This window comes from Plectropomus leopardus, chromosome 1, assembly GCF_026936395.1.
Source record: "Plectropomus leopardus strain MGB_pleo_1.0 chromosome 1, ASM2693639v1, whole genome shotgun sequence".
NCBI classification, from domain to species: domain Eukaryota; kingdom Metazoa; phylum Chordata; class Actinopteri; order Perciformes; family Serranidae; genus Plectropomus; species Plectropomus leopardus.
This window is the reverse complement of record NC_142176.1, coordinates 20,029,519-20,046,433: the sequence shown is the minus strand read 5'-3', so window position 1 is coordinate 20,046,433 and position 16,915 is coordinate 20,029,519. Positions and strand designations below refer to the sequence as shown.

At 38.2% G+C, this 16,915-nt stretch overlaps 1 protein-coding gene across 2 annotated transcripts in view; it reads left to right on the top strand.

The window, feature by feature from the left end:
- Positions 1-16,213, top strand: part of pde3b (phosphodiesterase 3B) — a 59,641-nt gene extending 43,428 nt beyond the window's left edge. Inside the window, exons 5-16 of one of the 2 annotated variants that reach the window (XM_042484438.2) lie at positions 1,576-1,676; positions 2,481-2,712; positions 2,813-2,904; positions 4,241-4,401; positions 4,618-4,752; positions 5,731-5,842; positions 6,636-6,749; positions 8,493-8,692; positions 10,812-11,015; positions 11,666-11,827; positions 12,952-13,204; positions 13,306-16,213. In XM_042484438.2, coding sequence (XP_042340372.1) covers positions 1,576-1,676; positions 2,481-2,712; positions 2,813-2,904; positions 4,241-4,401; positions 4,618-4,752; positions 5,731-5,842; positions 6,636-6,749; positions 8,493-8,692; positions 10,812-11,015; positions 11,666-11,827; positions 12,952-13,204; positions 13,306-13,532 — 1,993 coding nt within the window. In that variant the 3' untranslated portion in view covers positions 13,533-16,213. Of the gene's footprint in view, positions 1-1,575; positions 1,677-2,480; positions 2,713-2,812; positions 2,905-4,237; positions 4,402-4,617; positions 4,753-5,730; positions 5,843-6,635; positions 6,750-8,492; positions 8,693-10,811; positions 11,016-11,665; positions 11,828-12,951; positions 13,205-13,305 lie in introns of both variants that reach the window. The other variant, XM_042484368.2, reaches the window with a different exon arrangement.
- The last annotated feature ends 702 nt before the right edge of the window (positions 16,214-16,915 follow it).

Here is a 16,915-nt window from a genome sequence, read left to right as displayed (position 1 = left end):
CCACTGTTAACATTAGTACATGTCATCACTGTTCATACTGCAAACTACAAACAAAACAACAAACAAAATACAGCTGGTTTGCAGGTTTGGTGTGCTGCCTTTGTTGTGGTTTGAAACTGTTTGTGTAAGAGACGTCAAGTTAGCTTGTAAACCCACTGCATCATGGGACAGAGCGGGCCCTGCTACCATCCGCTTAGAAACAAAGGAAATATACATGCATGGTCATGTGATCATAAAAGACAGAAAATGGAAACATGTCGGTCAAATGAAAATTGTGTCAAATGTCAAACCTGAGTTTGTTTTATAGCACTCTGCCACCCACAAACAAGAAACTGGGAGAAATTGCGTTTCATCACATCCTTTCAAAGTGTTTTTGCCGACATCAGCGTTCACCTGTTAGCCCTGTGTGAGTCTGAACAGAGAAGCCAAAAGCAGGAGTTTGTAACTCATCACGTCCTCTCGTCCCCTGAGTAAAAACGAAGAAACGGATTTGCATTTTATGCAATCAGGGAATGAGTTTAAGAGGACTATGATAATGGCACCTACTGTTTACATGTATCAACAGAAAATCAGGCTCCTTTAGTGACTGTAAACAAATCCATTGCACAGTATTGAGTTCACTCAAACTGTAAACTTGCTGTGGACGGTGGCACGTAGTGTCTGTGTGTCTCCACAGGATGGCAGTAGAGGCCAGCTATGATTGTTACAGACGGGTTAGAAGACTGACTTGACAGAGGATAGTGCAGCCGAGTACTGTAGTGCATGAGATGAAGCGAAATATCATATAATATAACATCACATTTACGTTTAGGTCCTGTCTTATGAACCAAACTACTCCAACTCATAATATAAGACGTTAACTGATCCCTCTCTCTCTCTCATCAGAAGGGCTTGTCTGAAAATAAGTATGCTTTTGCACATGCTTTTACACACTCTTTCTCACACACACATACACACGCTCACTCATACACAAACATACACTCACACTTCATTATTGTATTTTTGGTAAACTACTGTGGTTTATGTTGCTTACTTTTTGTGTGCTTATTGACGCTGTTTCCTATGTTTCCTATTTGAGGTGGGATTCCTCATGAGACCCCACAGTTTTCTCAATCCAACCACCTTTTCTTCTTTTAATGTTTTTTTCTGTTTTCTGTTCTTTTTTGTACAAATAAATCTTAAATGTGCTAAAAAATGTTGTGCATATAAAAAAGATTAATCTCAAGATGTACATGAGTTCAATGGCTTTTGGTTAGTCATAGTGGTTTTTAAAATAGTATAATCCTTTAATGTATGTAAGGGATCTTACCAGTCTTATTTTGTTTTATATTTTTGTACATATTTTTGTACATATAATATAATTAATGTAATTTCTGCTACCATTTTGTTGTTGTTATTGTGCTTGTTTAAATGTGATCTGTCTGTGTGCCGTTTGTTTTCATTTTTACAGCACTTTGGTGCAACTGCGGTTGTTTTTTAAATGTGCTGTATAAATAAACTAAAATAATTTGATTGATTTAGAGTTAAAATATATGCTTTAGAGCCAGTGTTGAATATGTGTGTTTTGTGCTTCAGCTCAGGTCTGTCTAATGGTCCCAATCCAAACCTGCTCACCATTCCCAAGCAGAGGTCTTCCTCTGTTACCCTCACCTACCATGCAGGGCCCAGGAGAACAGGTGAGGCCTCACCATTAAACCTCGAAATGACGCCATATCAGGGGGTGAGCCACATGGCCTAAAATTATGTCTCCATATTTCAGGGCATTTTTTGTGATGATATTCTTGACTGTATGACGTAAAAAAAAAACACTGAGAATATTTTATTGTTCATTTCAAGAACACACAACTGCAACAAAATTAATACAGTTCGCTTTCAAACATTCAGTAAATCTGACCAAAAATGATCCCTCAATTCTTTAGTTTCTGTATAATATATAAATAATGTAACAAATAGTATAACAATAGTAAAATCATCCACAAATTACACATTGTAACAGTTGCCAAATACAAAACAATACACCCCCGAGTCATTAAATAGTGTATACATTGGAAATCAACAGTAGGTACGGGAAATCCCGTAGGTTTACATTTCAACAAGCTCATGATAAAATGCTGAAGAATTAACTCTGAGTGGCACGTTTGTAAAAGAGTCTGAAACGTGCGGGTCTTTTATACGACATTCAGGACGCTCAGGCTGAACGACGCCACATTACTGAAGTTGCTCCTGGCCAGTAGCAGTTTCTCTTTCAGCCATGCTTGTTGCTTCTGTATGTAACGTCCTGACATCATTATGTCAACAAGGTGAAATGTTGCCATTATCGCAATTTTGTTTCGCATTATTTAAAAAATAATACTACTATTGTGGTGGACGATTTGATACCCCCTAGCTGGCACACCCCTACACCACTTGTGGATCAAAAGCTCCAGTTTCGACTGAATCTCACACCTTCTCTCTTCCTGTTCTCCCTTCGTCCTCTCCAGGTGCGTCTCCGAGCCTGAGCCCAGTCACCTCACCATGCCACAGTCCTGTCTCTGTAGTTTCAGGTTCTACATCGTCCCTTGTCACTCGATCGCCTGTGGAGTTCCCAGACACGGCTGACTTCCTAACAAAGCCGAGTGTCAATCTGAACCTGCACAAGCCCTTGAGCTACGCCCTCAGCTCGCCTGATTTCCAGCAGGCCTTCCGTAGCTCCACCTTGCCTGTCTGCACCAGGTGAGACCTGCAGCACTGAGGTGGCATCTTAATGTGATGTTACAGCAAAAGCTACACTGCAGTTCCTCGTATCTGTGACTGACGCGTCTGTCCGTTGTAGCTGTGGTCGTCAGATGCTCAAGGGAGTCTCCAGCAGCGATGCAGGGGAATCCTATCAACCATTTACAAGTGAGGCTCAACGCAGCCGCTCAGGTACATTTATTTATTTGTGTATTTGCACATACACATGTAAATAAAAGACAGAAAAAGAAAGTTTTAAAAGTGTAAACACTGGGCAGGAGAGGTTAAAATCCAAAAATGGCTTATGGAAGTACCTCCCTTTTAAATAACAAGTAATACAAAGTTGATGAAGATATATAAATGACAAAAAGTTTGTTTTTACAAAGTGAAATGGATTACAAATTATTTAAGTGCTATGAGTCTTTGCAAATTAGAGTTCTTTTAAGATGTTTTTTAAATAACAATAATGTCAATGATGAAGACTGACACCAGACAAGTGCATGACACATCAACAATAACATGTGAACAAGCAAACTGTTTGGACTCCTAAAAATGAAGATCAAAGATATATGTGTATGTGTACATATATCTTGTACACATACAAGTGTATGTCTCAGTGTACCATGAGAAATATTTTGTTAAAATATCAAAAGGAAAACAAGAGAAATACTTCTGTCAGCAGTTTAGGGGGTCAGTGCTGCCCTCTGCTGGACTCCAAATGTAATGCAAGTAGATGCACACAAACAGAGGAGAAATAATTAATATTTTGCCTTGTTTTCACATTTTTGTGTCAGTAGGGGTTATATTTGTTAAGTTGGGAAAATTTGTGAAATTTTGTTAAACACCAAGATTTATATACGAAAATGAGCTTTGTTTTCTCAGTGTTTATCTACAATCACAATTGAGCAGGATGAATAAAGCTAGCCTCTAAAAATGGTACCTACTGTTAACCAGGAGATACAGTGGCTAGTTTACAACAGTTTATGAAATGACCCCCAAATTAGCAAAAAGTAAGAGAAAATAACCTAAAGATCTGTAAAATAAATAAATAAAAAGAAGAATTAAGAAAAGAAAAAAAGAAAAAAACAGTTGAAAGGAAAAATGCTTTAAAAATTATAATAATTCTGTAACATGTGATTGTGATAGTTGTAAATATAGTTTTTTTCCCCCTAGCTGTTTTGAAATCATTTTTCAAATCCACTAATTTCTTGCATTTTTTGGAAAATTTGCTGTTGCTCATTGCCTTTTTTGCCATGTTTTCGAAAGAAATCTCACCAGTAAACTCAGGTTTAAATACAAATACAAGAAGAAGTGATGTCACTCCGGGTTTCAAAGGGTTAAAGCCCATCTGAATACTTTTAAACTCATCAGTATATTCATTCAAATTCAATTTAACCCTGACATGACGCAATGATGCAAAGTAAAAAAAAAATGTTTAGACACAGGTGTGTGTGTGTGTGTGTGTGTGTGTGTGTGTCTGTCTGTATACTGATGACTCTCCATTCACTGTGCCCTGTGTGTGCAGCAGGTGAAGGGCTGGAGTGCGGAGGAGAGCCTCTGATCAGGGAGGAGAGTGTGGAGGTGGACGTGTCTGGAGACGGGAGGCCAGACGTTGCAGGGAGCCAGGGGCAGGTAGAGGAGGAGAAGGAGAAGAGCTCGAGCACAGACCAGCAGACTCAGGAATCAGAGGTGTGCTCCATCACAGGACCTTTCGTAACTATGTGGTTATTTTTTGCAGCTCAGCCGATGGAACATTTTCACCATTTGTCATGTCATTTATATATTTTTCTCAAATAACTAACTGCATCAGCCATAGTTGCAACTCAGACAGCTAGCTTATATTTTTATTTGCCAAAGGAAACAATACTCGTGCTGATCTCGACAGTGTTTTCTGCTTGTCTGCAGGGTGAGCAGGAGTTCAGAATAGATCCTATGCTGGAGGACCATGAGGCTCTCATGGAGAAGATGAACACCTGGAACTTCCAGATCTTTGACCTGGTGGACAGAACAGGAGGGAAGAACGGGAGGATACTCAGCTATGTGAGAACAGCAAGCACAGAACCAATCATGTCCTCACGCTGTAGTAGCAGTATGTGTTTTAAGTGGTCGGTCTGTCCACTCCTGACAAATATATTAAGAAGAGGAAAAAGCTTTTTCACACGGGGTAAAATGATCTTTGTAGCCTGTAGGACCTGCCAGTTGTACTTTTAGCCTCTCAGCAGGGTTTCTGCAGATCCTTAAAAAGTCTTAAAAGGCACTGAACTCATCAATCTAAAAATAAGTCTTTAATTGGTATTAAAATTTAAAAGTCTAAAAAAATGCTCAGACATTGGTAGTAGGATTTTATTAATTACTTTTTTTCTGACATTTCTTAGTAAAATCTCAAGATAACAAAGTAATTGGTAACTTCTTTTTTCTTTTTTTTTAATTTACCAAAATCCTCTTTTTTTAACCTCTTCATGATGGATCACAGATGTTTGTTTTTTTTTTTTTTAAAACAAACATTTTGGCAAAATTCCTCTTTAATCTATATACAAAATGATAGTTCATGGCTGATGTTTTTTTTTTTTTTGCCAGTTTTGGTGATTGTAAAATTGGCCTCAGATTTCATCCCGATTGCCATTAAAAAGTCTTAAAAAGCATTACATTAAATTTGCCTCAAACTGTAGGAACCCTGTCCCAGCCTAAATGTACATACCCAAGTTTGGTTCTGTGAAGAATTTAAGGGCTCTGTTTTCCTGAAAATTTTGGCGTCCAACCACATTTTATTATTTTAGTATAATTCCAATACTGTTGCAGATGTGTGCAACCTGAAAAGGGTCTGAACTGGAAAAATAGGTTGTTAGTAGACCAGATTTCAACAATTTCAAGCAATGTCGCCCATTATCTTGAAATTTTAGTAGACAGTGAACTTCTCGTCTATGCATAATTATGAAATCTTAATGTTGCACTGAACTTTGATGTTGAGGGTGCTGGTTGTCGTGTGTGTCTCAGTAACACTGTCTCGTGTTTCCCCAGGTGACATACACTCTTTTCCAGGACACGTGTCTGTTTGAAATTTTTAAGATCCCTGTGAGAGAGTTCATGACATACTTCTGTGCTCTGGAAAGCGGCTACAGGGACATTCCCTGTGAGTATTACACTGTGCAGTGTTCAGGAAGTTCATAATTGGTTTTTTATGTGTAATCCGAGGATGTTCATGTGTATTATCGGGTGAATGAAGTTGCTAATGTGAGACTAACACAGTAAAATGGTTTCCTATAACTTTTGCAGTAACATTCTGACAGCTTGATGCCAGTAAATTATTGTACAAGTGTTGACAGTTTTATTATTTATTATTTCAGTTTCATTACTGTATTTTCATTGACAGTATCGTTACTGTGTTTTCATTTTACAGTACTTCTACTTTTTGAGTTAGTATTAGTATTTATGGGTTTTTGTTGTTGTTGTTCAGTTTACACTTAGTTTCATTCATTTTCAACATGCTGACAGTACATAACTTACATCAAAATTTCTGCAGAGAAATGAGAAATTACTGGCAATATGTTCCTCTTAAAAAAAATCCAACAGCAGCACAGCACAGCTACTCATTTTTATTGAAATCACAATTACACATCATTATTTAACATTAAAGGTGTAAACATAAAAAGTCTAAGGATCACCAAAATGTCTCCAATTGAAGTCTGAAGGGAACATGAATGTCCTTACCACACTGTGGTTAGACTAAATATTGAAAGGGAGGAAGGACACTGAGACGCGGGTGTGAAACATTAGAGCGGGGCAGGTAAACGCACAGGAGAGGTGAAACAATTCAAGAAGAGAGTATCAAAATAAAACCGAAAATACAAGACAATGAAAAGAGAAGAAATGTGAGTGGTAGTGAACATGGTAAAATAAACTAATTGAAACTATTATGCTTACAGATCACAACAGGGTCCATGCTACTGATGTGCTCCATGCTGTCTGGTACCTGACCACTCAACCAATCCCTGGGTTCCAGCAGATTCACAGTGAGCATGTGACAGGAAGTGACACAGGTGAGCACATTAACTCCTCGGACATAAATCGTTGTAACAGTTTGTGGAACACAGGTTATAATCAGGACACACGGACGCACAACAATCACATCAGGCTGTGTGCATGATCGTATTACGTAATCTCCGATGTGTAGTACAGGTGGTAGCCAGTGTTGAGTCATCTGAGGGGTTTTCATCAATCTGTCTCTGCTCACGTTTTGCATGAGTCTGCACGCAATAACGTCTTCTCTGATCTCATGAATAAAATTTTAAAAAATATAAATATGAAGGTGTTTTTACATTCCCAGTGCCTTCTTCATTCTATAAAACCCTTCTACATGTGCATGGCATGGAAAATAAAGTCTTTAAGTCGCCCATCAGTGTTGATGAACATCTTGAGGAAGAAGTCAGATTATTCTTTGGAATTACATCTGCACAATTAAACAGTACAGAAAACTGCTTGTGTAATTATTCTTATATCTATCACTAGATAATTATACTACATCATATACATAATTATATCGGCCTGTATGCATATATTTATACATATTTTTTTACACATATCCTATATTTATACTGTGTGTGATATTTCCTACAGTGCAATTTTTTTACCACTTACTTTGCAATATTTTATATTTCTAGAAGTAAAACCTGTATCTATAGTGTATATAGATTTTATGTTATTTTATTTTTATTTGATCTGATATGTGTTTTTGTCATATTTTTATCCTAGTTATCACTTTTTTTTTTCCTGATATATTGTGAACATGTGAATTTACTTGGTGTGGGCTTAATAACATCTTTTAGTCTGTAGTTATCACTTACACCGCATACACACTGTATATGTGTGGTACATTGGTGTCTCAGTTTGAGCCATTTCCACAAAAAAATCTTACAAAGACATTTTTTGATGAGGTCACCAGCAACAGAGAAAGAGCGTGCAGATTCTTCATCATCTCCCACTGACAGCACTACTTCTTTAAGGAATCTTGGACAGATAATTATTTGGTCACCCTCAGAAATACAGTAATTCTGACTGATTTTGTTTGCGGCTTTTAAATTTTGTTTTTTTCTGTTATGGGATGTGGCCTTCACTTTACAGAACACAGATGGTTTGGTCTAAAGCACAGAGATTCCCAGGCTCGCCTCTGCTAATGATATTTTAGCTCCATTAGAAATTACCTGAGGCTTATCCACTGACGTCTGACACCGAGGCTGCCAGGACAGCTGTCATTTGATAAGAGCGGGCAGAGAGAAGGGGATTAGAAAATGTCAGTGATGTGAGGAAGAGCTGTGAGTTTTTTTTGTAAGGTTTCTACTTCATTGTGGAATAGCCACATTTCCAACCTGCTATAACAATTGCAGTGCAGATGTACACTGAGACATAGGGATGGGCAATATGGCCGTAAAATAATATTGCAATATTTCAGGGTGTTGTGTGCGATAACGATATTCTTGAGGATATGACAAAAATACTATGATTTTTTTATTATTAATTCCAAGAATATGGAATTGCAAAAAAAAAAAAAAAAAGTCATAGTTTTATGCCAGCCTAAAAGTAACAGTTCGCCTTCAGATATACATCAAACCAAACAAAAATGGCTCCAGAGGAGCTGCTGACCAGATTTACTTTGTACTTTTTTCATTGCTGATGCCCGGGCCAAACGACACCACTGATTGCACATTATTGAAATTGCTCCTGTATTATCGTACATGATATGATTCACTTCATTGACATGCATCTTATTTGTTGTCATGTTCCAGATTCAGATAGCGGGATCTCTCCAGGCAGGATACCCTACGCCACCTCCAAAAGCTCCACCATTTCAGATGACAGCTACGGCTGCCTTGCCTGGAACATACCTGCCCTGGAGCTCATGGCCCTTTATGTAGCAGCTGCAATGCACGACTATGACCATCCCGGTCGCACAAATGCCTTTCTAGTAGCCACTAATGCATCTCAGGTACACCCGTCCCGCTGCCTTTATTGGTACTTAAAAGTGTTGTAGATAGAGTTACAAATTATTTAAGCTCAGTGGAACACATAAACACAAGTGCTCAAAATATGGGTTTTTACAAAATGACACTTCACGACAGCTGTTGTGTCAGAAGGCAGAGCATTTACACAAGTAATTGAAGGATTGAGATTAACCTGTTTCAAGACCCCTGCCAGTCAGCATACATCCCAGTAAGTCTGGTTATGTACACTCTGTATATTGGGGCGATCCTAGTCTAAATATATCACAGTGTTTGATGTCAAAATTGCTTTATCAAGCTGGCTATCGTCATGCTAAACTACATAAGGTTTTACTTCTTCCATTTACAAATCTCAAACTTGGTGACAAATTTGCTGGGTTATCCTTGTATGCACCACAGAACTGTGCTTTTTAAACGTAAACCTGCACATTACATACGTGAGCATGTATGGATGCAGTGATATATCGATTTTTTTACTGTGAAATGAAATTTGACAGTTATCTTATTGAGAACATTTGCTTTTCTACGATATTGAAAAAAATGCAACGGGAAGGAGAATCTCAGCTTCTTTTTACTTAATTTCAAAAGGGAGACCTTTTACACATACTTCTATTAAAAAATGCTTTAAAGTCTAAATTATAGTGATAAAACATTTGTTTAAAATAACCTTTCTGTTCTCATGTCTTTAAGGGTCATTCTGACTGATAAAAGTAATAATTCTGCAATACTGTGATAACGTGAAACTGCAATATTATCTGAGATGGTTATCGTACTGTAAAAATCTCATACCGTTGCAACCCTATATGCATGTGCACCATCACTGCAGCTTCACATAGAAATACACAATATTTCCATCGACAAGTACAATATAATACAACGCTTTGGATGCCGTATTTGCTGCAACGTCACAATTTATCCCTTTATCTGCACTTGCCGCTTCACTGTGAAGGACATTGTTTGCAACACGTTTGCAACTTGAAAGCAAATATCACCATTGACGTCTTGTCCCTTAGACAAGTCCTGCGTACAAAGACAAAATCACATGGCTGTCTCTCATTAGCAGAGACAAAGTCTGTCCAAGCGGTTCCTGGTGGATGCTACATTTCTGCAGAAAAACTGCCACTCAACACATATAGTCACGAGTGATCGACACAAACATGCACAAAGCCAAAGTGCCTTCATATCCTGTGCTTTTTCTGTGAATCATCTTTACATCCTGCATCACTTTGCCTCAAGTAGTATTTTTGGAATTAGAAAGATTTCACTTGAACTGGTCAGTGATCCTCATATATTATGGGTATCTTACAGAAACCGTATGTTTCCATTTTTCCGGTTAATCTTTAACTTGAAAGTCAACATTTTCAACAGATGCCATTTCCACACATACTTCATGATGCAGCGCATTGCTATACATAGAATAATCAATGCAAGGTTTTTGCATGATTGACACAAATATGCAAGACAGGATGACCATTATTTGATTTCCATACATTGACACAAATTTAAATTATCTCTACAAACTGTGTCTTAAGTGAAAATGATATGTGAAATAAACTCTGCACCACATGGCAGTTAATCCCATTGTGCTCTCTCACTGTGGTCAGCTGAGTAAATGAGAGGTGAAAAGGTTAACTGCGTGCCCCAGTTTAAATATTGTATTTTCTCATCATGACCAGTGATAGAGCTGTCACGCTGTGTGGGTTTTGTAAAAGTCCCAGGAAATTAGGTTAAAGGAAAAGAGAGGAAACCCTGAACCTATCGATTGCTAATAATGTTGACAGTTGTCTGTTGGAAGAATCGTTTAAGCCTTTCGTGGTATCTAATGTCTCTGTAACTGCTTTTAACCTGCCTCTGCCCTCAGCTAGACGTGCACTTGAGCCTGTTACATTTCTACTCTCAACCAAATACCCCCATGCCCTTTTTATCTCATTTATTGAGTGCTTGCTATTTATAAAGCCATTACAAATTGTGTAACACATATGCAGACGTGTTGTGTAAGCAAATGCATTTCTGACATTTTGGAGGAAATTGTAGGAATCTTCTTAGCGTGTTCTGTTTTTTTCTCCCCCTCTCACCACTTCTGCTTTTCCTTCCTGTGCGGTGCAGGCGGTGCTGTACAACGACAGGTCGGTGCTGGAGAACCACCACGCTGCGTCTGCCTGGAGCCTCTACCTGTCCCAGCCCGAGTTCAACTTCCTGGTCAACCTGGATCACGTGGAGTTTAAGCGTTTTCGCTTCCTCGTCATCGAGGCTATACTGGCCACAGACCTCAAGAAGCACTTTGACTTCCTGGCTGAGTTCAATGCCAAGGTCTGAGATGAGTTTTATGACCAGAATAGATCCTTATCTATTCTTTGGATTAATCCTCCAATTTCTGGCAAAATATTGATTGAAACATAAAAAGGATGATACATTAAAGTTAAGTTGAGCAGAAGAAAGTGTGACATTTACTCAGGTAGTGTACTCGGGTATGAATTTGAAGTAAATATTATACTGCATTGTGCTTATCCCAAAGCTTTGGTTTCTAGATACTTTACAAATTATGATTTTTGCATAAAAAAATTAAAACAAAAGTTTAAAAAGAATATTTGTTATGAATTAAAGTAACCAACAGATAATACACGTACAGCTGAAACTTTTAGTCAATTAATCAAATTGTTGGATTGTTGGCTGTTGGATGGAAAATTAATCGGCAACTATTTTTTATAAACATTTGAGACATTTTCCAATTTATTTTATCAACTTTTAAATGTTTTTTTTTAAGTGTTTCTGGATGGGTACTTTTACTTCTAATACTTAAAGTAAATGTCCCTGATTATACTTACTCACTTTTATTTAAGTAACAATTTTAATTCAGGACCTTTACTTGAAACAGATGTTTTTTTCAGTGGTATCAGTACTTTACTGAAGTAAAGGATTTCACTTGTTGTAATAAGTCACCTGTCTTTGTTTGTTAACAGGTGAATGATGTGAACAGTCCAGGAATTGATTGGACCAATGAGAACGACAGACTGCTGGTGTGCCAAGTGTGTATCAAGCTGGCAGATATCAACGGGCCGGCCAAAGTCCGTGACCTGCACCTCAAGTGGACAGAAGGCATCGTCAATGAGTTTTATGAGCAGGTACAGACTGCATACTAATGCTGCAGAGTGTATTCAATAAACAGTTTCAGTCTATCTTCTTTTTACTTTGGTAGAAAGTAACACATTTAAAAAAGTTCTATTGTTTTTTTTTATACCAAAGCAATTCTGTTCCCACCAGAAAAACCTTCAGAGAGAACACATAACGTATTTATATCAAACCCCACCATGAAATAAACATTGAGGCTACAAATACAATAAACAAGAACAAACATGAAAAAGAGGGATGAAAACCATAAGAGAAAGGAAAAGGGACAACAAAAAAGATCAATGACATCGGTGACATTTATAAACCTCTAAATCGATACAAACTCGATTGGAAAAACATTAAAGCCCCTTTTAAATTAGAGGACAGTTGAGTTCAGTGCAGGAAAAGCAGCTTTTTGCATGATAAATAAACCAACACAATTAAAAAATGATTTAAAGAAATAAATAAAAATGAAATATCAGTAAGAAAGTATAACATTAACCCTTTGAAACTTGAGCAAATAAGTTAAAGTTAAAAAATAAATAAATAAACACGGGGAAGAGGAGGCAGCAGGGAACTTAAAGAGACATGCCCCCCCCCCAAAAAAAAACAGGAAATTTGTAAAAAGGTTAAAATGAAATTACCTGAAAATAGGAAAAATGAATAAGTACATTTTAAAAAATGTTTAAAGTACAAATAAAAAACAAACAAGAAAATGAGATAAAATATATTTGTTTTATATATTTTAATATTTTTAAATAAAAAAACAATTAAACAATTAAACAATTTATAAAATTATTAGAAGTGTAAATATAGTTCTGTGGCCTTTTTTTTGGATATTTTTGAATAATTCTACCCTCTTTTTAAAACTATATATTTGGTAATTTTCCTGTCACATTTCTTTGCATTTCTTGCAAGTTGCTTATTGCCCTTTTCCCATATTTCAGAGAGAAATCAAACCAATTTGCTCAGGTATCAAAGGGTTAAATAGCTTGTGAAAAGCGTTTGAAGGCAGCACAAGAAAACTGATGTCGATCCAGGTTTCAAAGGGTTAATAGTGGTCTGCTCATTTGTGATTGTATGAAGGTTCATCACTTACGATCTGTGTCCCTGAACAGTCTTTGTTTTTAATCTGTAGGGTGATGAGGAGGCGAGGTTGGGATTACCCATCAGCCCCTTCATGGACCGCTCCTCTCCACAGCTGGCGAAGCTGCAGGAGTCCTTCATCACTCATATTGTAGGACCACTTTGTAACTCCTACGATGCTGCTGGCCTGCTTCCTGGCCACTGGATTAATGAAGAGGGATCAGATGAAGACAACGAGGAGGGACAGGTGGACTCGGACTCGGATGAAGATGAGGATGATGAGCTTGAGGATGAGCTGGCACCAAGTAAGAGACCAACTGCTCCTCAGGGTTTACTCCGCAAAACCAGATTGCAGTTAGCCAACCGAGATATCCTGAAACGTTTCTTTGTGTTTTGTTCATTGCAGAAAGAAGGAAGAGACGCCGCAGGTTGTTCTGCAGCATCATGCAGCACCTGACGGAGAACCACAAGGTGTGGAAGAAGACCATCGAGGAGGAGGAGAAGAGCAAAGAGCTCGGCAAACAGCAGCAGCCCGACGGCCTCCTCCCCAGCCTGCCAGCCAGCCTGCCCACCTCCCCGTCGGATGACATCCAGGTCATCCAGGAGGAGGAGGAGGGAGAGGAGCGTCAGTAGCAGAAGGACGAAGGAAAGAGCAGAGACGCGTGAAAACAAAGAGGAGAGGCAGTACAAGGACACGAGTCCCTCAACCACCTGCCTTTCCAACGTAAACAGACATTAGAAAAACAGACAGTTGCACATAATACACACTTTGCTCCCTCTCTCTCTCTGACACACACACACACACACACACACACACACACATTGAAAGATTCACTGTGCAGACACTCAGATGCTTAAGCAGTCACATTGTTTTTGGAGAAACAAAAAGGCCTTACTACTGTGAGCGGATCCTTGCTGCAACGGTGGGAGCCCAACTCCTATGCACTTTCACCCCATGGAGAGTCGAGTGCACCCAGACTTGGTTTTAAAAAAGGTGCAGAAGAAGAGTGCGGACGGGGGTCCATTAACCTTGCCCTCCATGGTGACCTGGCTGTGATGCTGCCTTGAATGCAAAAGCGCTTACACCTCCCTTAGGTACAAAACAGTTCCTGTCTATTTAAAAAAATGTAAAAGGTAGAGGAAAAAAATAATGAAGGAGGCGACATCACGAAGCGATCGATTAAAACCCTTTACCAAAGTGAACAGTTCAAACACGGAATGACAAGAGACTGAGACTGTTTCAGCCTCAACGTCAGGTATATTTTTGAATTATATATACACATATATATATCAAATGTGCCTGTCTGAACCTTTACTGAGTCCATATTGGCCCAGAGCCTCGGTTTGTGTAGTTCTCTCCTTGCTGGCGACACGAAACACTGTATCAGACTCAGTCACAGAGACATTATTGAAATGTTGACTGATTAATAGCATTATATCTGCATCATGTTTGATGCTTTTACTCATGTGTACCACCCGACTTTTCTTTAACTCTCCTCGCTTCATTTTGAGTGTGTGAATATTTTTTGGCGGGAATGTGATAGAGAGAATGAGTAGGGAGAAAGAGAGCACATTTTTAATTATTTTAGTATGTAATTTGTGTGTATGTTTGTGTGTCCTTTCAATAATGGCTGGTTTCTAATCAGTGAAATGTCCTCTGGTGTTTTAACTTTGAGATCAGGAGTGCTGTTTCAATGAATGGATTCTTCGTTTTCCTTTATTTTAAGTATTTTTTTAAAGGTTACTCAGGATTCACGGAAAAGTTGAATAATTATTTTGCAAGAATTTATGTCATTAATATGAAACACACAAATCTGGGTGACTGAAGTAGTTTATATCTCTCAATGAACAACTTTACTACAAACAAATTCAAGCAATTGAAATCCTCTACGACAGAGGAGCATTCAGTTTGTGCCGCCTCTCGGCCGTTCGTACACTGTTTGCATAACCTTTTTACGACCTCACTGGAGAAAAAGCTTATCTTGATTGTCAGCAGACTGCAAATGTCTCTCCTGCAGCAACACAATTTTGCAGTTCTGTAACAGCGTATTAGGTAATTTCTTTTTTTTAATCCAATGTTCAGTCTTTAAACAAACAGTACAATGTCTTATCATCTGCGTTTCAGTCAGCAGGCAAACACAGATGTTTAGACAAATTGGATGCTCACCCGACTCTTTCCCCCCCCTTTTTTTTTTGTTTTTGCCAAACCCATAACTCGGCCAGTGTGTAAAGAAGGGATCCAGGGTTCATTTTACTTTTGTTTTTGTTTATGGCGTGCCACGAGGCAGGTTTAAAAAAAACTACTAGTTCTCTATTTTTGTCTCTAAGAACTCTTGGCATTCCACTAGAAAAAAGACGTTTTATGAAAGGGAAGGCAGAATTGTTGCCTATAGCTCCTTTATCACCTTATTAAATCATAATCTCTGGAGAAAATGTTAAGTAAGCAGTGTAAATCAAGATATTAATATTTAAAGACAAAAAAAATAGATACAGGTGTGCACATTTTAATACCAAACAAGTGTTTAGCCGCTGTACAAAAGAGTATGTGCATATAAATATATATTTTTTAAATAATCAAATGAATGCATCTGTTTTCTACACGCAGCTGACATATTGTACATTGAGATCCTGTAATAACCATTTGTGTTTTCAGAGTTTTATCTACTTCTATTTACAGGTGTGGAACTGTGGGGTTTGGTGTTTTGATATTTTTCACCTGGTTTCTCCCTGTTCTGTATCATAACCACTCTTGTATTCTTCATGATCTCTCTCTATCACTGTCCTCTCAGTCGACCCAACTAGTGCCAAACTGTACCTGCAGACGGTAGTTTTGTGGGCTGTGATTCGCTGATTGGCACAATCTCTCTCTGGGCTCCAGTACTGTTCATGCAAGACTAACACCTCGAGTCAAATGTTCCACCCGGCTCAAAGTGGCAGTGACGGTGGCAAGAGTCAGAGTTGGACTCAGGTCAGAGCCATATACATTCTGACAACTCTTTCGTCAGTTTTTTTTTTGGTTGTTTTTGTTTTTTCACATGAACCCATGCTGGATCATAAAGCCTCGGTAGCCCCTGACCTGACGTGTTGTGGCTCATTAACTTGTAAGAGTTTGTTGGCCTCTCACTGTGCAGTCTTTCAAACCACAGTGTCCTCTGATGATTGTGCCATAAATACATCTATGAATGGTTGTTACCCTTATGTAGCATCAATATACATACGTTTGTCTAATGTAACCATTCACCCTTATCTACATTCTGGGGGCAACTGATTTTTGTTGTTATTTATAGCTGTCATAAAACACCATCCCTAAAGTATCACAAGTTCTCATTGATTTTTATTGTGTCTGTGTGAACTGGCAACATACTATATAAAACACTGGCTTCTTTTTGTGTGCAAGCATCCCCCAAATAAACAAAGAATAGCCTGAGGGTCCTGAGTCACCAAACTGGCATCCAAGAACCAGCTGCAACGACAGCCGACTGTTGCACATGAACAGACTGCAGAGACAAAAACCAATGACCAACCAGCACTCATGTTCTGCACATGCATGAGAGGAAATGCCCCCCATGCCAGCAGACGGTCGTCTGTAATCGCCATTTAGAAAGGGAAACCAGAAGACTGCTATGAGGCCAGTTAACCAGTTAGCACTTTAATAACACAATGCAATGTTGAAAAAACAGCAAATTCACTGTGCGCCAGTAAACAACAACACAAACAATCAGGAAACATTTCTGTTAAGAGCTTACTGCGCAACATTTAGTTACTTACTTACAACAATTAGCAAGATCAGAAAGTTACAATTTGGATAATTGCATATTTAAATTTATGTCACAGAATTATCATAAGTTTTGAGCACATTTTCATTCCTTTTTTTTTTACTTTCCTTACTTTTTCTTTTTTCCTTTTTTTCTAGTTTTCTTGCCAATTTTTTGGTCAGTTTTTTTCTTCTGAAGTTGCTCTTGTTCTTCTTCCCATGTTTTTTTTGTTTGTTTGTTTGTTTGTTTTGTTTTTTTAAA